At 43.6% G+C, this 24,788-nt stretch overlaps 1 protein-coding gene across 7 annotated transcripts in view; it reads left to right on the top strand.

Moving 5' to 3' along the window:
* Positions 1-24,788, top strand: part of LOC149317180 (centrosomal protein of 192 kDa-like) — an 82,925-nt gene that overhangs the window by 20,257 nt on the left and 37,880 nt on the right. For 6 of the 7 annotated variants that reach the window (XM_089516983.1, XM_089516979.1, XM_089516981.1 and 3 more), the window contains 9 exons: positions 2,552-2,646; positions 3,048-3,678; positions 4,679-4,909; positions 6,660-6,807; positions 8,658-8,823; positions 15,809-16,598; positions 18,245-18,393; positions 18,974-19,204; positions 20,196-20,321. In XM_089516983.1, coding sequence (XP_089373109.1) covers positions 2,552-2,646; positions 3,048-3,678; positions 4,679-4,909; positions 6,660-6,807; positions 8,658-8,823; positions 15,809-16,598; positions 18,245-18,393; positions 18,974-19,204; positions 20,196-20,321 — 2,567 coding nt within the window. The remainder of the gene's footprint in view (positions 1-2,551; positions 2,647-3,047; positions 3,679-4,678; positions 4,910-6,659; positions 6,808-8,657; positions 8,824-15,808; positions 16,599-18,244; positions 18,394-18,973; positions 19,205-20,195; positions 20,322-24,788) is intronic. The other variant, XM_089516985.1, reaches the window with a different exon arrangement.

The raw sequence follows: 24,788 nt of genomic DNA, 5'->3' as shown, positions 1-24,788 counted from the left end.
TTCCCCACCTGGGATCTTCACAGGCTCCTGAAACCTCTTACCCAGCCTCCCTCCAAACTGTTACAATCTGTTTCTCTCAAGCACCTTTCATAGAAGGTTCTGTTCCTTAGTGACCATCACGTCTGCCAGAGGTGTCTCAGAACTAAGGGCCCTTTTAGCTAGATGGGAACTGTGCATTTTTCACAAAGTCTCAGTAATTCTGTTCTTAGACCTTACCTTTATTCCCAAGAGTAAATTCTATTTTTCACAGGTCCTGGAACCTCTGCATTCTCTCCTTTTGCCCCCACTTACAGGGCCAGTTCAAACAGTTATGGGACAGCCTAGATATATGCAGCGCTCTCTTTAAAGCACACCAGGAGTTTCTGCCTGCCAGGCTCCTTTTTCATATTCTTTTGGCCTAGGTCACTAGAATTCTGGGTTTCCAAGGAGACCCTGGCCAGATGGATTAAGGCTTGCATTTAATTCTGTCATGAAACCATTGTTCACCACTCCCAGATAAAATCTCTGCTCACTCCAGTAGGAGTGTTGCCACATCCACATTGTTTGCCACAAGGGCCCCACTCCTAAATATCTATAGAGCTGCAACTTGGAAGTCAGTCTCTTCATTTGTGCATCATTACCTGCTTTGTGCTTATGTATTTGCTGATGCTTCCTTCAGTAGTCATGTGTGCCAATGAGCGATCAGCATGTACAGCACCGTTTTATCCCCCCGGGATGATCTGATGGGGGGGGGCGGGGCGGGAATTGTTCTCCATTTTCCAGGCTATAGCATTCCTGTCTTCAGGGTGTTGGGTGCTTATTGTGGTATAGTTGCTTTCTGTAGTGGTAGGAAGACATCCTGCTCTCCTGCTGTTGCTTGTCTGTGTTGGTATCAGGAGGCTACCTTTTTTTAATTGGGATGCATGGTAGAAACCTAATCTCTTTCCTCTTTAGCTGTTCCAACTCACTGGATATTTTTGGAGGTTCCTCTCCCACTGCAGGAGGCAGCTTAAATCTCAATGATTTAATTTAATTTCCTGCCCACTGGACTAAGTGAAGGGGACATCCCACATTCAGTATATTTCCTACTATTACAAAGGTCTCGGGGTAAAATCCAGCAATTATTTTGTAATTAGTTCAGTATGTGTTTTAATCTTATTTATATTCCTTGAGAAGAGACCTTTATAGTGGGATGCCTATACAGGTTCAGTTGTTATTATTATTATTATTATTATTATTATTATTATTATTAACCTTTATTTATAAAGCGCTGTAAATTTACACAGCGCTGTACATACAATCTTTTAGTCAGATGGTTCCCTGCCCTCAGGCTTACAATCTAAAAGACACAAAACAAAAGGAGAAGGGGGTGGTGGTGGGGAATAGGATCAAGTCCAGCGGATCTTCTCCACCTCCGAGGTCTGGACCAAGGCAAATGGACTGGAGGAAGGGCTTGGCTTCTTAATGGATGGTTAAAAAGAGGCTTCCTGGGTCAGAGAGGGGGTCAGTTCAGTAGTGTTCTGGCTTAGATACACAATACAGTTTATTCACATGACCTGTAACCTGTCAATTAATTTTGGCCCAAGCACAATGTTGTAGTCTACCTGTAGAACAATGATTCCCAAACTCTGGTCCTCCAAGTATTTTGGACTTCAGCTCCCAGAAGACACAGCCATTTTGGCCAATACTCTGGGATTCTGGGAGCTGAAGCCCCAAATAACTGGAAGACCAGAGTTCTGCTGTAGAAGATCCAAAGAGATTTCAGTAGAAGCAAGAAATGCAGAGGTAGGGCATGGAGATGCATGCAGTACAGGGCACAGGCATTGGGGGCTATTGCATAATGAACTGTTGAAATCCTCTGAGCCCCTCAGTCTCCCAAGGACAATTGGGAAGGTACATGCATTCAGAGACCCTCTGCAACAGTGGTAAGATAAACAGTGGTGACTAATGGAACTCATAGATTTGCCTCCTAAGGGTCCTATTATTTCATTGAGCCTTGCTAATTTCTGCTAACATAAATTATTGAGAAGTTCATATTTCTTAAAACTTGTGTAAAATGTCAGTTTCTATAGTTCATCATTTCATCACTGTCCTTAGGCATTGTGCTTGGCAGTATTAAGTGAAAATAAAGTAACTGCACTGTCATTTGGAAAAAACCCCCAATAACGACTGCCATAAAATATGTACTATAGTTCTTATATAGGTTCCCCCCTCAGCCTGAATAAAAGTTTGCATAATAAGGTTATATCTGTATGAAAGTTACATTCATAATGACTCCATTTCAAATGTATCACTTTCATAGCTTTGTAACCTAGTTTATGGTTCTCGGTTATCTTAACTTGTTAAATCTGTTAAGGCAAATTTACCCAGTTCAGGTTATGGAGAATTTGGGTTTAATGGAAGCCAGGCTCTCCTTGTGAAGCTGGTGTGTGAGAGAAGAGGATTAGGCACTCTCTTGGCTCCAATATCAATTCTCAGTTGATAGGCAAAAGGTGGCCAATGTATACAAAGCTGGATTTCCAATCAATATGCAGAAAATAAAAATCCCCCTCTCCCCCCCTTTGGGTTTTAGGAGATGCAGGAAGGAGCATTCAAGAAGAAACATATGCTGCATCTGTTACTTTTAATGTTGGTGAAATTGACACACCAATGAAAGACAATATATGTGTAAGTATGTAATAAAAATGACCAGTGATTTGAGAAGAGGTATTGATTGGATTTATAAAAATATTAAGTAAATATTTCTTTAGAAGTTACATGTTTAGATATTAAACCTTTCCCCAAGAGCTTTGATGTGGAGAATGAAGCATTAAAATTATATGTTGCCTTGATCTGCTGCCACACTGCAAAATTAATGCAGTTTGGTACTACTTTAACTGTCATGGCTCCATCCTATGGAATTCTCAGATTTGTAGTTTGGTGGAGCACCAGAGTTCTCGGGCAGAGAAGGCTAAATAAAACTACAAATTCCAGAATTCTATAGCATGGGCCCATGGCAGTTAAGGTGGTGTCTAACTGCTTCAATACAGGATATAAACATATAAATCTTTTATTTCCCCAACTTTTAGGAGAAACTTGAAGAAAGAAAAATCCATGAACTGGAGCCTTCTGTCCTAAGTATAAGTACAATTGCATCCGCTATTGCAAATGTTTCTGTTAGTGCTGAACCTTCACAGCTAGCTGCTTTAATGATGAAACTCACAAATAAAAGTGGGAAAGGAGCTAATATTCCAGAAGCTACTAAACTTAAAGATTTTTCTGTCATCAGTCAGCTAGTATCCAGCAATGCAGAAAATAGAACATTTGATATGGAGAAATATCTCAAAAGAACTGATGAGGATGGGGATGGCAGTGAGCCTGAAAGTATAATTAAAGATGGAGAAATTGCAATAGACTGGCACAAATTGTGCAAACAAGAAGGGGAAATGGCTAGTTCTGGAGACTTGTCCAAAAGTAATTTCTCTATCAAGCATGGCATAGGAAAGCAGCATCTGGAAAAAATATATGAGGAAAACTGTTTCAAAAATTTATGTTTTGATATTAGTTCTGAGCAGAAAAAAGAAATGAAAAGCGTAGAAAAAGCTTCTAATGGAGATGAATGTTTTCAGTCAAAGAAGTTATCTTCCATTACAAGTTCTAAAGAAAGATTATCTGAACATATTGAAATACCTTTGGAGGGTCGCATAACAACACTTCCCAGTGAGTATTAATTTTAAATTTTGTTTTCTAAATTTCTACTAGATGTCTAAATTCTAAATTCACTTTTACAGCTGGTACAAAGAACAGCAATTAACCTGTATGTTTTTGTGAATATACAGCTGTACAGCTTTTATTAAATATACAAATTTTGCAAGTGGATAGTGTGATTTCAAGAGGAGGAAAGAGCCTTTTGTAAATTCATAATTTGATTGCATTTGGATGACTTGGCATAATACAAATAAGCATTCTGGCTGCACATAGTCTCATTTACTCCTCTCTCTGTGTAAGCCTGAAAAGAAATAGTGAATTCTTTAAATTCTTGTAGTTTCCAATTTTAGATGAAATGGTAAACTGTGCAACATCCTCAAAACATACTATGATATGACTTGTATAATATTCATATAGTATGTGTGGTTTTATTATAAAGTCACTTAACTTAAAATTGTACCTTACATGTTTGATTGATTACTAACATTTTAGATTATTTTTGCCACAGTAACACAGTCATAGCTTACTGAGCATGCTTGAGGACTGTATCCATAAATATGTACAGTATCTATGGAAGATTAATTTTAAAAAGCCAGTTACAACTTTGATTTAATGCTTAACAACTGTTAAACCAATTCTATTTGTCTAGTTTGGCTTATGTTTTATTCACATGTTGTTACTAATTATTTTGATGTTATAATGGCCTGTTACAGACAGCCAAAATAAAGCTGCTTCGAGTCACTTTGGTGGTATGGTATTTCAATGATGCATGAGTCCTAAGAGTCTGGAAGCTTCACCAAAGCTGCACTCCAGTCCTTAGGACTGGAGCGTGGCTTTGGTGCGGCCTTTGGACTCTTAGGACGCATGTATCATTGAAATACCATACCTCCAAAGTGGCTCGAAGCAGCTTTATTTTGGCTGTCTGTAACAGGCCAGAGCATTTCTAAGCTTTGTTTAAAAAGCAAAAAGGAATAACCAACCTTTGGGTTGTTTGTTTTTCTTCTTTAACCAGCTGACTCTGAATTGGAAGAAATGGTTAGCAAGAGCACTCTTCCCTTCAGTTTAAACTCTATTCCAGTATTGTTTTCCCCTCTTCCTGTATGTTGTACCAAAGAAGAAGCTACATATCAAGTTACATGTGAAGAGACTCAAAATGATAAAATCCTGAAAGGAAATGATACATACAATGATGAAAAGCATGTGACTTTTGAAAATACATCTCCTAATAACAAAAAAAATAGTGGTAAGTGAAGACGTAGCTCCTCCAGTTTGTACAGTATCTTGTTTTGAGAACAAGTTGTTTAGTTCATTTGAATATATAAAGTCCCTTTTCTTACTGTGTTTCATACTGTTAAAGAATTATACTGTTCAGGATTAAGTAAATGAGTTCCAAGCATAATAGGAAGGCTGTATGGATTTCTTCAAAGATGGTGGTGCTATCATTTTAGCCAAGGGATAGGTAAATGCAGTCAGTCCATGGGCCCATATTCTGCCCCTGGGGCTCTCTGAGGTCTTCATGGACCACCAAAATACCAGAAAACATAACTGGGAGTGCATATAAATCCACTTATAACTTTTTAAATATTTCTATGTTAAAAAGTGAAAAGGTTCCAGAACATATTTCACAAGTGAGTTAATGCATCCATAGGTAAAGACCTTTTATTTAGGGAAGCTTTTAGATTTTAGTGTGTTGTAGCAGATGAAGGTTTCCATGAGTAGTGTAGTGTTTTTATTATGTTTTAAGCATCTTTTAATGCTGTTTTTAATTTGTTTTTAACTTTTTAAAAAGATATTTTGTTTTAACTTTTGTATTAAGAGTTTTAAAATTGTATCGTGCTTTTAGAACATAGTACACCACCTTGGACCCCATACTGGGAGAAAGATAGGAAATAAATGAACAAATAAATTTTTTGAAAGGGATTTGCTTTCTTGGCCTACTCATAATATCTACATTTGTCAAATGGGATCTGTATTTGGTACAGGATTTTTGATGATGTCATCATTGGAATCTCTTTGTTTTGTTTCATTGTACAATTTAACTTGGAAAGATAATTTCTTGGTAGCAGCAACATCAACAGAGGTATTGAAGTAAAGTATAAGTATGTTGTTTCTGCCATACTCAGCAGAGTATGTTTAAAATAAAATTATGGTAGACTGCTTTTCAATACAGAGTCTTTCTAATATTGCTGACAACTACTTTAATATGATTTAATTTGAAAACACAAATTACAGATGTTAAAAAAAGAAAGTGGAAACAGCACTGTGTATTTTTAAAAATAGTTCCAGTCGGTAGAATAGAAATCTTAGCTTTTATTTCAATTAATTAATCAATTAATTTGAATTTCAGCTAAAAACTGTTCAAAACCAATAAGCCTTCTTAAGGCCAAACTATGAGAGGGAGATTTAAAGAGGCTTTTTTAAATGGAGATCCACAAAGTAGGAGCCATTGATAAGACTGGTAATAAGAATCAAAATTGTGGCACAGGAAGTAGGGCTTCTGATGCCAGACTTAGGGTTGTTGTGGATGAATATAAGTGATCCCACAAACCTATATGACAGTCGCTTAGAGTGTTCCGGCACTGCAGGTTGGGCACAGGAATGATTTCAAACCTTCAAACTCGCCTCTTATTTCTACATCTCCAAGTGAAGCTTCTGAAACTACTTCAGCAGTAGTGTCTACACAACATATGCATTGACCAGAGGAATTTGAGCATGAATGCTAAACATTGTATCTCTATTGGATGATTCCAAACTTCAAAGTTTTTTTCTGATTTTATATACCTGTTGCATAGTGGAAGATTGATGTTGTCTACAGTTAGAACAGTACATCTAGGGTTAGCTTTTTGTACTGTTTATCTTATTCCGATTTATCAACTGTATAATATATGAGGTTTTACTTCCTGAGATGGATAGTCAAGTCATCAGAGATTCTCTCCATAACCAGAAAAAAGCTTCATGACTAAGTTCACTATATTATTTTTTCCAATTTGCAGGTGGAGCTGTTTTAGCCGCTAAACAGAAGCTTGCAACTCCTGTGCCCACTGTGGAGATGTCAGAGAATGAACAGTACAGTTTCAGGCCTTCCACCTCTCCTCTTACTCATTCATCTCCAAGTGAAGCTTCTGGAACTTCTATTTCAGGGTAACAGCTTATAGGGAAGTGTGAAACCCCACATGGATGTATGTGTGTGGTTGGGAGGGCATTACTAGAGATCATGGGTGGGAAATGTGGCCTGAGGATTATACATCCTTCTAGAAGCTTATGTGTGGTTTGTCCTGACTCCGTAAACTCCCACATCATCACAAAAGTGCTAAAATCTTTGATCACTGCTACTAGAATCTTCCGCGAGCAATAGCTTGCCTTCTAATCCCCCATACTCATCAGAAAACTCCAGAAATATGAACCAGAAGTAAGCTGATACTTCTAGATTACATCTTTGACTGCTTTTCAAGAGCTTGAGCCCACCATAAGTGTGTGCGAACATATTGAGGTTGATTATATGTAACACTACCAGGCTATCAGTAAACACTGACTGGTTATACTGTGAACAACTGTCTGGCACCCAACCCCCTTTTCTTAAAAATAATAAAATAAAACTGGAAGTGCTGATAACTGAACATTTTATGTCATGCATATGAGCATGTGTTCTACTGTTGAGATACTGTCCTGTTGAATTTCTCCATTTGCTAATTAGACATTAGCAAAGGTTGTTTTGTGCTCTATGGAACATCTTCATTTTATCTGTGCACACATCCCAAAAAAAGTTCTAGAAGAAAGATAAAGTGGTGGTAGACTTTTCATAATTTTGAAAGTTTATGTTAGAAACTGAGATACTACATTTGCTTAGAATTCTTGCTCATGAACAGTGCAACAGTGTTCAGTGATCTAATATAGGGAGCTATTCTAGGTTGTATAGTTCTACTTCAAAATTCTAGGAATTTAAAAACTATACCATAATCTAATTGATTCATACAAACTGAGATTTGCTGAAGAACGAATCAGGCGTAAATGTGCAAATTAATATGTCCTTAAAAGAAGAAAAAATGGACATTACAAAAGTATGATTTTACTGCTTCCCAAATCAATTTCTTGAGCATTGGAATACAACTCTAGAGACCAGAATTTGATTCACCGCTCAGCCATGGAAACCCACTGGGTGACCTTGGGCAAATCAGTGTCTCAGCCTCAGAGGAAGGCAAAGGCAAAAACCTCTGTACAAATCTTGCCAAGAAAACCCCATGATAGGTTTGCCTTAGATCTCCATAAATTGGAAATGACTGCAAGGCGCACACAACATTTTTTACAGACTTGGAGCAGTGTAAAATACATCTATCTAGTAACATAACAAGGACTAAGCAATATCTTCTTATCTAAAGTGTAGATCGTGTTTAAGATCCAAGTAAAGGCTGAAACAAGTAGGGCTTTTCTAAAATAACTGCACCTCTTGATGAAGAAGTTCTACTGGTATAGGGCCACCACTTCTCTTATTTGTTCCCTCAATCTCACTAAAGGTATACATGTGTCTTAAGCCAGAATCATTGGGTTAATATTGCAGTCTGGGCAGCTTCATATGCATGCAGAAAGTCATCGAATAACCTAGTCCCAAACAAGTTAGTTTTTAAAACTTCAATTCCAATGTTTTAAATTGGACTCAGAAGTGAATAGCAGTGTGTGCAAACCTATAAAGAATCGTAATATACTCCAGTTGCTTTGTCCAAGCAAGCATCGTCTCCTGCATTCTGCTCAAGTTGAAGCTACTAGTCCTAAAGGCAGCTCTGCATAGAGCCTATTCTGTATGAAACCAAGTCATGAATACTGTATTGGAGTCAATTTCTGTTATGCAGTAGGATCACAGCTGTAATATCAGCCTAAACTAGTAAACAATATCCTAGCCATTACTGTTACCTGTGCTTCCACTGTGCTACATCTAGAGTGACCCTCAAGGTATGTAGATGAATTTAATTGTAGATACTTTATGCTCTGTTTTTTAGATTTGATTGCCCTTATATAACACCTAATTTTAAGGAATCATCTTGCAATGACAGTATATTACCTAAGTCGGGATACACTGATCCTAGCTTGCAACGACTGACTTTTGTTTCTGCCACTGAAAGTACCCTTAAGAATCTAGCTTTGTCTAGTCCAGAGAGATGTCAAGTAAGTAGTTTTAAATGCTTAGTCATTTTTATATACAGTGCTTATGTTAGTTCTTGTTCTTGTAGTTTAGCCTTTCTGTGAAGAGGTTTCCTTAAGTAGCATTAAATGCTAACTGAGTACCACTGTAGTAAAATAGATAATGTGCTAACTTGTTTCCCAGCAGAGAGGGTCCTGACCTCCTGTAACCTGGGTTATGCACCTCCCATTCGCTCCTGTAGGCAGGGACAAAAGAAGACCAGCCCCCTATATAAGGAGGAGCAACCCCCTCTGGGCCCCAGTCTTGTCCTGCCTACGCTCCTAGCAGGTCACACTCCTTCAGCCAGCGAAGTCGTCTTCCTTCTCCGTCGAAGCGGTCAGTTGTTTTTGTTGTCCTTGGCCTCCCTGCTCCCTCTTCCCTGCCTTCTCCCCCTCTTGGTGGTGGGCTATGGCAGAGGACCCTAGGCTCACAGGTGAAGGGCCTCCCCAGGGAAGGGCTTCCCCAGTGCAGGGTCTGCCGCTCTCTTTGGGGGAGCAGGCGTCAGAGGTAGAGCCTGGGGCCCAGCCTGTCGAGACCCTGGCCCCAGGGGGCTCCAAACAGGCCCCCTCCTTCCGCCCGGGCCGCTCCAGTCCCCAAGGCTTGGGAGAGGCCCCGGCGAGTCCCAGCCTCCACGAGGCGAGCGCGGTCCGGGAGCTGGGCGAGTTCGTGAGGGCCATTTTCGCCTGAGAGGCGGCGAGCCTGTTGGGGGGGGGGAGGCCTCCCCCCTGGTTTTCTGGATAGGGACCTTCCCGGCCCCGCGCCCCTGCCGCCCCTTGGCGGGGCTACCGCAGCCTTCCCCTCCGCTGAGTCCCTGCAGGCCAGGGACCAAAACGGAGCCTCTACAGCTGCGGAGAATTCCCGCTTGCGGCCAGTCCCAGGGCCCTTCCCTGGCCGCTCGCCGATCTTGCGGGCCTCCAGGCATGGTCCTCTGCGCGCGAGGCCAGCGGGCAGCCTCCCCAGCAGCGGGCAGTGGGCCTCGGTGCCCCGCAGGCCACCCACCAGTTCGAATTTGCCGCGGAGGCAGATCCTCCCTCCCCCGCCCAGGCGTCCCTCAGGGATGCGCGTGCGCCAGCAGAGGGCGGGCGCCATTTTGTACGGCGCGATGGGAGCCGCCATGTTGGGTGGCCCGATGGGCGCCGCCATCTTGGCCACTCCGAGGCCAGCAGCCATCTTGAGGAGGTCTGCGGGGGCCGCCATCTTAGTGGCGACCCCGGGAGACGCCATCTTGAGGGCGTCAGGGCTGCTCCCTCCTCTGCCTCCCCCCGTCGCAGCCGCGATGCCGCGGAGCTGCTCCTCGCTCACCAGGGGGGCGCGGAGCTAGCCTCTCACAAGCGACCCAGAGAGGAAGATGAGGTCTCCCTCTCGGACTCTGAGGCCGAGGCTGCCACAGGGCGCCCACCCAGGAGACGCCGGCGTATCGAGCGGCGCCGCCCTCAGACCGACATGGCCCCTTATGACCTAGAAGGTGAGGCAGAGGATGAGGCCGAGGTTAGCCATGACCTCGAAGAGGGCGAGCTCTCAGGAGACGACGAGGCTTGCGTTGCAGAGCCCCCTGTGGCCTCGGCGCGTCTCTTTAAGTCTGAGGATTTCCCCAGGCTTCTAAATAAGACCCTCAAGACTTTGGCCATAGCTCCTACAGTGGAGGCCAAGCCACCCCAAGAGTCTGAGTTGCCCAGGGTGGGCGAGGGGCTGTTCCCTATACCCACCCCTACCTTGGCCGAGATTCCGTGCCCCACTAATCTCATGGAGATCATTAGGTCAGAATGGAACAAGCCTGCCACGTCAGGCCCCTTGCCTAGCTCCATAAAAAGACTATACAGCTTCCCGCCGGCGGTGATGGAGAGGCTGCAGGTCCCGGTCGTTGATGCCCCCGTGTCTGCCCTTGTGTCCTCCGCCGTCTTCTGCAGGGATGGGGAGGACATCCTAAAGATCCCAGAGGACAAGAAAGCAGAGACAGTCCTCAAGAAGGCCCACGAGGCCATGTCTGTGGCAATTAGGGCGTCGGCGGCAGCGTCCATGGTGGCTAGAGCCGCCCTCACATGGGCGAGAGAGCTCCTCCAAGAGGTGCCCTCCCACAAGCCCCATCTGAGACAGGGCCTCAATAAGATTGCTCTGGCTTCGGCCTACACGACTGACGCGACCCTGGACTCAGTCCAATATTGTGCCAAGGCCCAGGCAGCCGCGGTCACCGTGCGCCGCCAGCTGTGGCTCAAAAACTGGAACGTTGATGCTAGGTCAAAACACAATCTGGCCTTCACTCCCTTCCTTGGGGCAAAATTGTTTGGTGAGTCTCTTGACCAGGTTCTGGTAGAGGACAAGGATAAAAAGAAAGCCTTGCCGGGGGGACGTAAGGGTGACACCAGAGCCAGGCCTAGGGCTAGGAAACAGTTTTTTCGTTCCTCCAGACCTTTCCCCTCCTCCTCCCCCTCTACCCCCTCCCAGGCCAGAGACTCCAGACCGTTCGGTCAGCGCTGGGGTGACAACAAACAACAGCCCAGGCAGTCCCGGACATCCTTCCACCAGAGAGGCCAGCCCGGAAACAACAGGGGGCCCCGCAAACATCAACAACAACCACAATGACGGGGCGCCTCCAGTGGGAGGCCGGCTGAAAGACTTTGTCTCGAGTTGGCAACGGTCCACTCAAGATCAGTGGCTTCTCAACACCTTAAGGTTGGGATACCGGATAGAATTTTTCCGTCAACCCCGAGAGAGGTTCATCCCATCTCCAAGGTCGAGGGACTCAGCCAAACACAGCCTCCTGCTGGATGCCATCACAGACTTGCTCCATTTGGGGGCCATAGAAGAGGTCCCGGCCTCACAATGTTTCACAGGCTGCTACTCTACCTTCTTCTTAGTCCCAAAGAAGAATGGGAAGTGGAGGACTATTCTAAACTTGAAAGGCGTCAATTCACACATAGTCTGCAAAAAGTTTCGAATGGAGACCCTCAAGTCGATGCTAGAGGCCATCCAGCCAGGAGACTTTCTTTCATTTCTAGACTTGCGCGACGCTTATTTTCATATCCCTATACACCCAGACCACCGGCGCTACCTGAGGTTCGCCTACGACAACCATCACTACCAGTACAGGGTGCTGCCCTTCGGCCTGGCGTCGGCGCCAAGGGTGTTCACCAAGGTCCTGGTGGCCTTAGTGTCTCACTGGAGGTCACAGGGGCTGCACGTCTACCCCTATCTGGACGACCTTCTGATACGTTCGCCGTCATTCCGACAGGGCCAGTTGGATGTCTGCCAGATCCTCCGCTCCCTGGAGGTCCACGGTTTCCTAGTCAACCTCGCCAAAAGCTCCACCACTCCAGCGCGCCAGATCCAACACTTGGGGACATGCCTCGACACTCAAAAGAGTATCATCTCCCTCACTCCAGAGAGGACACGGGCCATATTCAGGGCAGTCGACCAAGCCCTGTCTCTTCCCAGAGTCAAGATCTCTCTGCTGGCGCACCTTCAGGGGCTCATGATAGCTGCGAGAGACTGTATACCATGGGCCAGGTTCCACTCAAGACCCCTTCAGTGGTTGCTCCTGCCTCACCAAGAGGCTATAGCATCGAGGTCCAACCTCAAGATCTTGGTGAGCCCGCAGGTTCGCAACTCCCTCCGGTGGTGGAGATCCCCGGCGGTCCTCAAGGGGAGGCTGATCTGGGCCCCCGGGAAGGTCCAGATTACTACCGACGCAAGCCTGAGGGGCTGGGGAGCTCACTGCGGACACCAGATGGTCCAGGGGAAGTGGTCCCCCGAAGAACAGACAATGTCCATCAACAGACTAGAACTACGAGCGGTGAGATTGGCCCTGCTGGCCTTCCACCAGACTGTCTCAAACAGGTCGGTCCTGGTCAGGACGGACAATGTAACAACCAAGGCTCACATCAACCACGAGGGCGGTACAAGGTCAAGAGATCTAATGACCGAGTCGCGGCTTCTGTTCCGCTGGGCGGAGACAAACCTGATTGCCATTGAGGCAGAACACCTTCGAGGAGAGCTCGACACGGTCGCGGACTGGCTGAGCCGGACGGAGGTCGACCAGGGCGAGTGGGGGCTTCACCCCGAAGTGTTCCTCCAGATAGCGCGTCGGCTGGGCCACCCGCAAATAGACATGTTCGCCTCTCCGATAAACTCCAAACTGCCCAGGTTTGTCTCAAGGTTCCAGACGGAGGGGGCCGAGGCCGTCGACGCTCTCAACCTTCAGTGGCCAGACACCCTGACCTATGCCTTCCCTCCGCTCCCACTCCTGGCCAGACTGCTAGCCAAGGTCAGGAGAGAAAAAATCGAGGTGATCCTGGTGGCCCCAGCGTGGCCCAGGAGGGCTTGGTTTTCGGAGATCCTGACTATGGCGTCGTCTCACATGGCCTTGCCACACCGTCGGGATCTCCTGAGTCAGGGCCAGGTTCTTCACCCCGACCCTCAATGGCTGAACCTTCACGCCTGGAGGCTGAACGCCTCATGTTACTCCGGTGCGGATACTCATCAGAGGTCGTAGACTCCATCCTGGCTTCCAGACGACCTTCAACCAACCGTATCTACGAGGCGACCTTCAGATCCTTCAAGAGGTGGTGTAAGCTGAAACGCATTAACATCCTCAGCTTTGCGGTCCCTGAGTTGCTCCAGTTCCTTCAGGACAGCATCAAAAAAGGACTCAGGCCTAACACGATAAAAAGACAGGTGGCAGCTATCACGTCGGTGCTACCTCACAAGAAGGCTGCCGCCATGTCTGCCCACCCGCACGTCAGGAGACTGCTGAGGGGTGCCGCCAACAGGGCCCCGCCTACACGCCATCGCTTCCCGACTTGGAACCTCCACACGGTCCTGAAGGCTCTGACAGTTAAGCCTTTCGAACCTATCCGTGAGATCCCCTTGCGGTACCTTACCCTTAAGGTCATTTTTCTTACAGCCATCACGTCGGCCAGGAGAGTGTCGGAATTGGGGGCCCTGTCGGTCCGCAAGGACTTGTGTATCTTCAGACCAGATTCGGTGTGTCTACGACCAGACCCCACCTTCCTCCCGAAGGTGAACTCGGCCTTCCACGCTTCTCAGGACATCCTATTGCCTTCCTTTTGCCCCAACCCCCAGAGGGACTTGGAGAGGTGCTGGCACACCCTAGACGTGCGCAGAGCCCTGAAGGTTTACATCAAGAGGACTGCGCCATTTAGGTCCTCGGAGGCCTTGTTTGTCTCCTTCCGTCAGGGGTCCTGGGGGCGAAAGGTGTCAGTCTCCACCCTGGCCAGGTGGATAAGGACCTGCATTGTGGAATCTTACAGGGCCCTGGACCTCTCCCCTCCAGAGGGGATCATGGCTCACTCCACCAGGAGTGCGGCCACGTCAGCCGCCTTGTTTACTAATGCCCCACTAGCTGAGATCTGTAGGGCAGCTACCTGGAAGTCTTCCTCTACCTTTGTGAGACATTATAAGCTAGACATGTTCCAATCCGCTGAGGCGGCCTTCGGCAGGAGGGTCCTCCAGCAGGTGGTCGCTGAGACCTCAGAGTCTGACTAGGCACCTTCCCTCCCTGTGGCGAGGGCTTTTGTAAATCCCAGGTTACAGGAGGTCAGGACCCTCTCTGCTGGGAAAACAAACGTTGGGTACTTACCGTGACACGTTAGTTTCCAGCAGATGAGGGTCCTGGCATCCTGCCCACCCTTGGTGCCACTGTGGCTCAGCTCGGCCTGCTGATCGACCTTCCTTGTTTTCTCTTTAGCTGGTTTGATTGATTGCTCGTTGTTATTGGCTATGGGTCCGGTCTCCCCACAGACGGCCCTAAGGTTTTCAGTTTTATGTAGTTTTTTTCATGTTACCTATTAAAGGTCAGTTCTTGATTTTTACTTTGACTTCTCGCTTGGCTTGTCATTGACTGAGGCCCAGAGGGGGTTGCTCCTCCTTATATAGGGGGCTGGTCTTCTTTTGTCCCTGCCTACAGGAGCGAATGGGAGGTGCATAACCCAGGTTACAGGATGCCAGGACCCTCATCTGCTGGAAACTAACATGTCACGGTAAGTACCCAACGTTTGTTTTAATTTGAATTAAAATAATTTTATCTGTTAAATCTACGTGGCTCACTGCTTCCCTGTTTCATTGTTAGCTCTGTGTGTGTGTGTGTGTGTGTGTGTGTGTGTGTGTAGTGAAGCAGCAGATCTAGATCTGGTGATATAGGTCCAAAAGACTCTGCAGAAATAGTCTATATTGAGACTTATGTAACTGCCCTGGCTTAATGCTAGAGATTCTGGGAACTGTAATTTTGTGAATCATTTAGTCTATTCTATCAGAGAACTCTGGTGCCACAATAGCTGCAATTCCCAGGATTTTCTAGTACTGAGCCAGGGCAGTTAAAGTGGTCTCAAACTGGATTATCTCTGCAGTGTGTTTTAGACCATAGCTACTGTTGCAGTTGTCTAGAAGTACCATGAGACTGCAGACTTAATTGTGAGAAGTTGAACATATACTGTCAAAGGGTAAGAGCAGCCAGTATGTTTATTGCTGCCATTTTGAGGATTTTTTTAACAGTCACAATTTTTTAAAAAATTGTGTACAGTAGCCCTTCCATTTTCATGGGAGATCCGTTCCAGACACCCCCCTCCCCCCCGGCAAAAACTAAAAACGTCTGGTATTCAAACCTGCTGGTGTGCACCATGGGTTCACACCCCATTTTCTCCCCCTCCGTTTCATAATCGAGGGGAATAGATGTTTCCATCCTTTTAATTTTGCAATAATTCAACTAGTAACATTTTTACAATTAATTTGCTGCCCACGAACGGGTGAGGGACATGGATTCGAAGTTCGCAAAAATAGAAGGGCAACTGTAATTTTTAAAGAGTATATTGTTATTAAAATTAGAATATTTGTATTATATAGTATAGTTTTTTTAGTCTTAGTGTATGAAAAAATACTTTTCTAATGCATCATTACTGATTTTAAGATGACTATATATTGTAAATACTAATAAAAATGTTACTGTCTTCTGTTTAGAGTAATCGTGCCAGTGAGTTGAGCACAACAATAGTTTGGACCAGTCCAACATCATCTCTGGAACAAGAAAATGGAAAAAAAGATCCTCTGAAAAATAAAATCTATCCATCAAGAAGCACCAGTATAATAAACCATCTTAAGAAGTTAGAAGTATATGAATCTGCAAAACCTACCTGTCTATCTGAGAACCAGAAATCATCTGGAGAGCTTCCCCCTAAAAGTAAAGCTGAGTCTACACAGAATTGTCCAAATAAGGAATTGAATCAAGGTGATAAACATGCAACACAGCAGGACTGTAGAACCATGGCACATAGGCTATCCTTGTTAAAAAATACACCTGCTTATATTGGTTTAGATGGCTGTATTTCAGAAAGTCAAAATAGAACAAATTTCAAATCCAGTGGTGTTGCTTCAGACATTCCACCAGCATCTTCTGGAATTCCAACCCTGCTTACAGGCTGTTCCCTTACAAGCACTCCATTTGCCCAGCACTATCTGGGAAGCTTGCAGTCTCACACAAATGTTGCTTTGCCTCAGTATCATGTTGGTTGTCCTCCAGTTTTTGGTGTTCCAGCAGGACTTATTTATTCTGCCATCCCTCTTGATCACACTCAAAACAAATTGCTTCCTGGATGGACACTACGTACAGATATGACACCCGGAATGTTAGGTACAAGTTCACATTTTAATTTTTCATCAAACCAGAATATCTTCAATCCATCAAAAACAGGCCAAACAGCTGCTGCTGGTGGAGCTAGACAGTGGGAGGAATCTGTACAATCTGGATTTGGTATGTCAATTATTTTTTATTCAGTAATATTTTCTAAAGTGGGTGATCAAATGGATGCTTACCTGGATTTTTGGTCCCCATTTTTCAAACTCCTTAGCTGACCAGTATTTCCACTTTGACTGACTCATTGTCTAGAATAAGCTGACAACGTAGATGGTAGGTTTGTTCATTTGTTTGAGACACACATTCTGTAGTATGCATGTGTGCATATAAATATATGCACACATGCATACTACAGAATGTGTGTCTCATACAAATGAAACAAACCTACCATCTACGTTGTCAGCTTATTCTAGACAATGAGTATATCCAACATTAACCTATCTAGTAAATGAAGTAGATGAAACCTATTAGTCATAAATTAAATCCCTTTAATTTCAGGCTAGTCTAGTCTAGGTGGGACTAGCATTTGATTTAAACCAATATAGTACTGTTCCCAATTAATAATGTTACAAAGACTGATATATCCATAAAACTAAAACTGTTTCAAACGAAAGAATAATCAGCAAATCCAGTGGTAAGCAGTGTTGTGGATTGTAGTCAACGACATCTGAAAGAGAACACATAATTCCTTCCCTGCTATAAGATCTCTCCCGACTGCTGCTTGTAGTCTCTTTATCTACTTTCATAGACCTTTCCTCCTACTAAAGGTAAATTTTTGACTAAATGGGTATCTAGCTGTTATGGTAAGTTGGTGGGATGGTTAAATCACAGGTCATATATCCCAAACTTAGTTTTCTAATAGGAACAGAGCAGAATTCAGTGGATCAGTTTTGTTAGTAAAAAAGAACTATAGGTTGTTTGGAACTACCTATCAAACTACAGCCCATAATGTTTTTCTGTTCTAATTTATACAATTTGCTTGAGCAGTGAGTCATTTAATAACCTACCCCAGACTCTGTATCTCTGTACTGTGGTACTGTTGCTTCCTCCCCCCCCCCCCCCCCAAGCAGTGGCATAGTTCCCAGTTCTCAGAAGTGCTAAATATCAGCATTCATCTGTTAGTAACTATGTGGTCTGGAACTTAGTGTTTTTAAATTTTTCTTATAGATTGATAACATATGCCATTGGCACATTAGGAGACCCCAAAATGTGGCAAAATTTCCCTCCTGGATGGACGGCTTTTAGTGAATTTTAAAATAAGCTGGAAGTATTATGGGGATGTAGTCTCTGCAGCAGCCCATCCCTGGCCTAAGTGGAATTTGCATTTAATTTTGCCATGTAAAGATATGTTATGCTAGTATACAGAATTAAAGATTATCCTCCCTCCACTCTGCCTGTTTTGGACTGCAGCACCTAAAATTCGTGACCATTGGGCATCTTGGCCAGGATTGATGAAATTAAAATCCAAGTCATCTGGAGGTCATTAGATTGGGGGAAACTACCTTAAGGCAAGTTGGCAAAACAGTGTTATAAGTGGATGATGTGTATTGTTGTTTCAAGCTGTAAGTGTAATAAAATAGGTAACTGGAGTGAAGGTTATAGTGGAAGGAAACAGGCGTGGAATAGACACTCCTATTCTTAGTTTCGCTTCCGGTTTATTATACGGTAACAAAATAAATGTGAAATTAGACACACCCTTTTTGTAACTTTTTTAAAGCATGGGCCACTGAAACAGTTTGCTGGATTCTCTTTTTCTTTCCTAGCACGTGTGAAAGTCCCAGCAGAAGTAAAGTTCCCTACTGCATGCTGTGTAGGACTGACTTCACACACAGTCCTTAGTATTCTTAATCCATCTGAACGGTGGCTACAAGTCAGCATCAGCCTCCTTAGTATTATGCTTAATGGTGAAAAGGTAGGTATCCAATCTTGCTATATATTAGGTTAAATTATTTTTTTTATGTTTTATGATTATTGTTGCTTTGAAGTAGGCTGTTTTAGCTATGTTTTTGTTGTTAGTGTTTATTTTTAACTTTTGTATTCAATGTTTTAACCTTGTATTTTTAATATATTGTAAACTGCCTTGAATCCCACTGCGGGAGAAAGACGAGATATAAATCTTGGAAATAAATAAATACAATTTTATGGAGTACTCACAAGTCTAGTACTTTTTATCTCATACTGCTGAAGATATTGAGGAAAGAATACGTGGATACTGATAGGGTTCCAAGTTGACCAAAGTGAGCAATACAGAGCTTATATTTCAGCTTATCAGCCCTGCCCATCACTGTCTTGATCCCTGTTTTTCAAACTTTTACCATACCTTTTTGTGGTGAAGTTTTATGTCTGTTGCTCACATTCAAAGCATAGGATGATATATATTAGGGCAAAAACTGGAAAAGTAGGTAACTTTATACCCATAAATGTCTTTCTAAGTTTTTGTATCTCTAATGACTATAGAATATATATTTTGTATCCTTTTTGTCATTTTCTAGGTGGAACCTCAGAAACATAAATGTCTGCTGTTTAAGAACAAAACGGTCATAGGACCTTGTACTACAGAAGAGCTAAAAATGCTGTTTTTACCCTGTCAGGCAGGAGTCTTCCAGTGTGTACTTAGTGTTGCCTCTTGGCCATTTTCTGCAGATGCAAATACAGTAATACAAGCAGAGGCATTATCTACTAGGGTAATTGTAAATGCAGTTGCTGAAAATCCGGACATAGAGGTAAAAAAATCCTGATAAATATGTAATTTGTACTTGTTCAAATCTTTTGTATATCACCATCTATCAAAGATTCCCAAAATTAAGACCAAACAATAATGTTTGTACAACACACAAAGGGAACAGTAATTAACAGCACACTTCAGTCAGGTTAAAATACATTTTTTAAATGTAGATGTTTTAAATGTAGAGATATTCAATTTTTGCTTAACACCTAAAACATTTACACCAAATGGACCAAAGCTTTTTGTGTGTGTGAAAACCTTACTTCAAAGACAGTCCTTAGAGATGGGCTCATGAATATGTATGGGCTCATGAATATATGTGGACTAGTTGGTATCAGAGAAGCCACTCCAAGTACTTGGATTACAGGTAGTTTGGAGCTTTAATGGTGAATGTTAGCATTTCTTATATCCAAAAACTGATTATGCTGCTGGTAGATTTTTCTGCTTTTGTTTTTTTTAAAGACTTGCACGATATGATTGAAGTGGTGCAGTGGCCACAGTCTTCTCTCACATTGTTTCCTACTTTGGTTGGTGTTTTTTGGATAGCCCTACATATTACTCGTTGTAATTGTCCAAACAGATGCTACCAGAGCATGGATGACTGGCTTTTTCTTAAAAAGAAGGCACACCTAGAACCTCTATTCTGGTTACCTTTCCATAATACCTGTTTACAGTGGTACCCCGGGATACGAATTGACCGCGTTACGAAATTTCCGGGTTACGAAAAAGTTAGATTTAAAAAAACTGTTCCGGGTTACGAAAGATTTTTCGGGTTACGAAATTAATTTCGGTGCGAAATTCAAATCGGAAGCGCGGCTAGCGGCTTTCCAGCGCCTTTTCGGGTTGCGAAATGTATCGGGTTACGAACGGCGCCGCGGAACGAATTAATTTCGTAACCCGAGGTAGCACTGTACTTCTCTGTACAAAGTGTGGTTTTATATGCATCAGTTACTGAAAGCACTGTCCTTTTCTGCTTTTTTTGCTACCAGGTGGAAGCAGGAAAGACAAACCATCTGGACTTTGGTGACTTACCATCTGGCAGCTGGAAAGCTCTCCCACTGAAACTAACTAACAAGACTTGTGCTAGAATGCCAGTCAGACTTATTATTCATGCAGTAAGTATACAAGCTAGTAGAGTAGGCTTTAAGTGAGCAATATATTGTATTGTGATTGATTTTGGAAAGCATAGTAACTGCTGTGTTGATTTCACCACTGTTATGCAGGAAATAATATAGCATCATTAACGAACAACTTTGATTCCCAAGTCAGCAGAAAACAATGACAGTTGTGTAACCTTTGCGGTGTGTTACCATGACTAGAACATATTTATTCTCTCTTCTTCCTGCCTTTCTTATTCTCAGTAGGAGGATAAATTATGTTTGCCTACAAGCAGCAGTCCTACAAACATGGAATACAGAGATAGAACTTCATTGCATAATAATACAGTTGCAAAAACCTACTTGATGTCCAGTTTGATAATTGTATTCGGAGAATCATATCTTTAATATTTTATTTTATTACTGCTTCTGTTGATAAGTTAATATGTTATTGTTAACATTTTAATATGTTCTAATGTTTTGTTAAATTTCTTTTTTAAAAAATCTACACTGCTTTCAGATATGATTAGATAATAGAAATAGTTTAGAAATTGACTATGGTAATCACTGTTGCCAAATAATAATAATAATAATAATGGGTTGAGTGCTTGATTGCCCCTGTTTTGGCCAGTCTCCACCTCTATCTTTCTTTGGGAGGTCCTGTAAAAGACATTCATTGCCCAAGAAAAGCAATGTTGTGCAATGACTATTGATTAAAAAGGCTGTCCTATGACTCTTCTCCAAGTTCCTTCCTTGCTTTCCAGACTTCTATTCCTTTTATAGCCCTTCTCATTTCAGAACTTTTCCTCCAAGTCTAAAACTCAGGGCCGTAGCTACCGTGGGGCAGGGGGGCTCTGTCCCGGGCCTCCAGCGAAAGGGGGCCCCGTGCCGCCCTCCCTCGCCTCGCAAATGCCTCTCTCTCTCTCTCTCTCCATCTTCCCTCCTTAGCCCAGCCTCCCTTTACCAGCAACAGAGAAGTCAGGACTGGGGGCCTGAGGGGGAGGTGCTGGCGCAAGGCCAGCAAAAAGGAGATGAGGAGGAGAGGGAGGGATGGGAGTGGCACCAATTTCTGAGGGCTGCCTCAGGCTGCATCCACACTGGAGAAATAACCCGGTTTGGCAGGGCTTTAACTCTTTTCTGGCACAAGAATATGGAATTGTGGGAGGTGAAGTATGTGGTGGGGCCCAGATATCAAGGTTTGACTCCTTTCTGGCTCAAGGCTGTGGAATTCTGGAAGGTGGAGTATGTGGTGGGGCCCAGAGCCGAAGGTTTGACTCCTTTCTGGCTCAAGGCTATGGAATTCTGGGAGTTAGAGTAAGTTGTGGGGCCCAGAACTCAAGGCTTAACTCTTTTCTGGCCTCTTTTTATAGGACACGTCCTACATTTCAGATTTCTACTCAGAAGGAATTTCCCAAATGTCCTCATTTTGTGTAAGATGAGCAGATGTCCTCCTTTTCTAGGACATGTCATATGTTTGAACCTTCTAGCCAGGAGGAATGTCAAAATGTCTTTCATTTTTGGTAGGATGACCACATGTATCCAGGATAAGGCCTACATTTCAGCCCTGCCCAGGAGCAATGTCAAAACGTCCTCCATTTTACCAGGGTGACCAGATGTCCTCCTTTATCCAGGACATGTCCTACATTTCTGCCCAGGAGGAATTTCAAAAGATCCTGGTTTGTTCAGAGAGTTTGCCTTTGCCAGTCTTTCCTTGAGGCTGAGAGTGTGTGACTTACGTGCCTAGTGGGTTTTCTTGGTTTGTTCAGAGCATTTGCCTTTGGTGACTTGGGTGTGTGCGAGTGTGCGCCTTCAAGAGGTTTTCTTGGGAGGTTTGTTCAGAGAGGGTTTGACTTTGCCATCCTGAGGCTGAGAGAGTGTGACTTGCCCAAAGGTTTTCTTGGAAGATTTGTTCAGAGGGAATTTGCCTTCACTTTCCCTTAAGGCTGAGAGAGTGTGACAAGCCCAGTGGGGTTTTATGCCCAAAGAAGGGACAAACCTTTGTTCTCCTCCACTTCTGCCTCCTGCCGCACTTCCTCAGATGCATTTAGTCTCAGAGGTGCTCCTAAATCTCTATGTCTTTGAATTCTGTTATTATTATTATTATTAGTAGTAGTATTAACTGAAAGAAAGAAGTTGGCAGCATGAGCTTTCCTAAAGTCTGCTTCCTCAGATGCATTTAGTCTCAGAGGTGCAACAAGATTTCTATAATGTAAGCATTTATATTAATGTTTTTTTAATTAATAATGTTTTTGGCTTTTAGCTGGTTATGTCCTCCATTTTTCTTGAATGGCTTACATTTTGGGGTAAATTTTGTCCTATATTTTTTCTACATTTTGTCCCGGTTTGGTGATAGAGAATTATGACAACCCTACCCCAAAGGAGCCACGACATGTGGCTCCTTTGTCCACCACAACAGAGGCCCCATAAGCACCCTGGAGCAGCACTATGTCGTCCCTCATGCGCTGCACCATTTGGACATGAGCCACATCATCGACATGCACCCCATGTAAACGTCGGTGTGCCAAGATGGTGCCTTGGGCTCACAGTAGGACTCAGGACATTAAAAAATATAGGGGCCTCAAATGTACTTTCTGCCCCAGGGCCCCTAAAGGCCTAGCTACGGGCCTGCTAAAACTTGATCCCTTTTAAAGCCCTTTTTGATCACCCTGTTTTTGGCTCATCCCCTGTCACTGGCTCTGAACAAGGGAGTGAAGAAAGCTTGAGACAAACAAAAGTAAGCCCTTTTTGTATCAGTGGTCAGACTGTAAGGTCCATTTTTAAAGGCTATGCATGGGGTTTCATGACCTACCACCAGTATGGAAGCCCTGTTGGCCACAGACCACTTTGAGCAGGACAGGGCTTTTGGAAGTTTTTTTTTAAAACTCTCTTTTCTGCTACTTAGATTTTCCTGCATGCAAATCCTGCTCTCTCCCCCTCTTGCAGAACATCCCATTTGCTACTACAGAACCATAGGGCAGTAGCTTTGCAAATGGTAAATAAACCATGTGATTCAGGTCACGTCCCCCTTTTGGGAAGTTCATGTTAAGGAAAAAGCAACATGGGATATACAGTAAGTGAAATAAAACATGTATGTGAAAGTCAGAGTGACTCAGCAGAAGCCAATGGAGAACCACACAGGTGTGAATGGTAATACAATTAACAAGTCCTGAGTGCCAAGGACAAGAATTGCATAGTGAATAATTGGACACACCTGACAATTGTAAAGTGGTCAAGGCTGAGATGATGAAATCATCTAATCTGGATAGAAACAAGAGAGCCAATGGGAATGATGTACACGCCTACTGGGTGGAAACAGACAACAGTAGGTGGTACCTTGATTTGACTATAATAATGACTATAGATCCCAATGCATTTTGTGGGTAGTAGTAGTGGATTGGAGAGTGAGGAGTTGAGTATTGTTGTGGAGCTGTGTATATAGTAGAATAAAGTAGATCTTTTATATAAGACTACTGAGTTGTCTGGTGTCTTGGGTGAAGCTACAAGAACCAGCAGGACCCTGGTGAAGAAGGGTGAAGACTTCTGTGGAAGCAAGAGTGAGAAGGCTTGGAGAGTTTGTCGGGGTCTTCAGCCTGTTCTCTGCAACTCTTGCAAAGATATAACAACTGGCCAAAACTGGTCAGCGCGGTGCACAACCAGGTGGTGAGTTCCAGGCCAGAGGTGAAGAGCCACAACTCCCATCATCCCTGACAGTTCACACACACCAAAGAGTTTTCTCTTAGAATCATAGAGTTGGAAGAGACCACAAGGCCCATCCAGTCCAACCCCCTGCCATGCAGGAACTCTCAATCAAAGCATCCCCGACAGATGACCATCCAGCCTCTGTTTAAAGACCTCCAAAGAAGGAGACTCTACCACACTCTAAGGGAGTGTGTTCCATTGTTGAACAGCCCTTACTGTCAGGAAGTTCTTCTGAATGTTGAGGTGGAATCTCCTTTCCTATAGCTATTGGGTTCGTCTTTTCCCAACTTTCTTTAAAAAGACAGTGAGATAAAAAATTCTTCTTTACCTTTACTTGAACTATTAGTTACATTAGGATATGGCCTCTGTGTTTATGTAGATTAAAGCCGTAAACTTTTGTTTAAACTGGTATCTACTTGTGGTGTTTTTGAGTCAGTCTCAGTTCTTAGAGAAGAATAGTTAGACAAGGACATTTGTCTGCTACTCTGCTGATTTAAAGCTACACCCTAACACGCTTGGCTTTGATATTTTTGATATTTAAATATTTCTGTTTCCTTAACAAAGGCTGAAGCCTTAGAAATTTGAATTGCTGTACAAGGGCTGCTCCCAGAGAGTTTGTAGCCTGTTTTTCAAACAACCAGCGAGCTAGGTAGTTCCTGCAGTTTAGCCTGCTCAGTATTAGATAGCAGAGAGGAATTTGGTGCAGAGGAAGAACTCTCTGATGAAAATACTACCTTTGCCTTTTCTTTTTTGTAGCCATGTCTTACTATCACAAACAGGCTATTC

Source organism: Sceloporus occidentalis, unplaced genomic scaffold (assembly GCF_023333645.1).
Source record: "Sceloporus occidentalis isolate IW3139 unplaced genomic scaffold, rSceOcc1.0.p SCAF_3, whole genome shotgun sequence".
Classification (NCBI taxonomy): domain Eukaryota; kingdom Metazoa; phylum Chordata; class Lepidosauria; order Squamata; family Phrynosomatidae; genus Sceloporus; species Sceloporus occidentalis.
The sequence above is the reverse complement of the archived record's forward strand: the minus strand, read 5'-3'. Positions and strand labels throughout refer to the sequence as shown.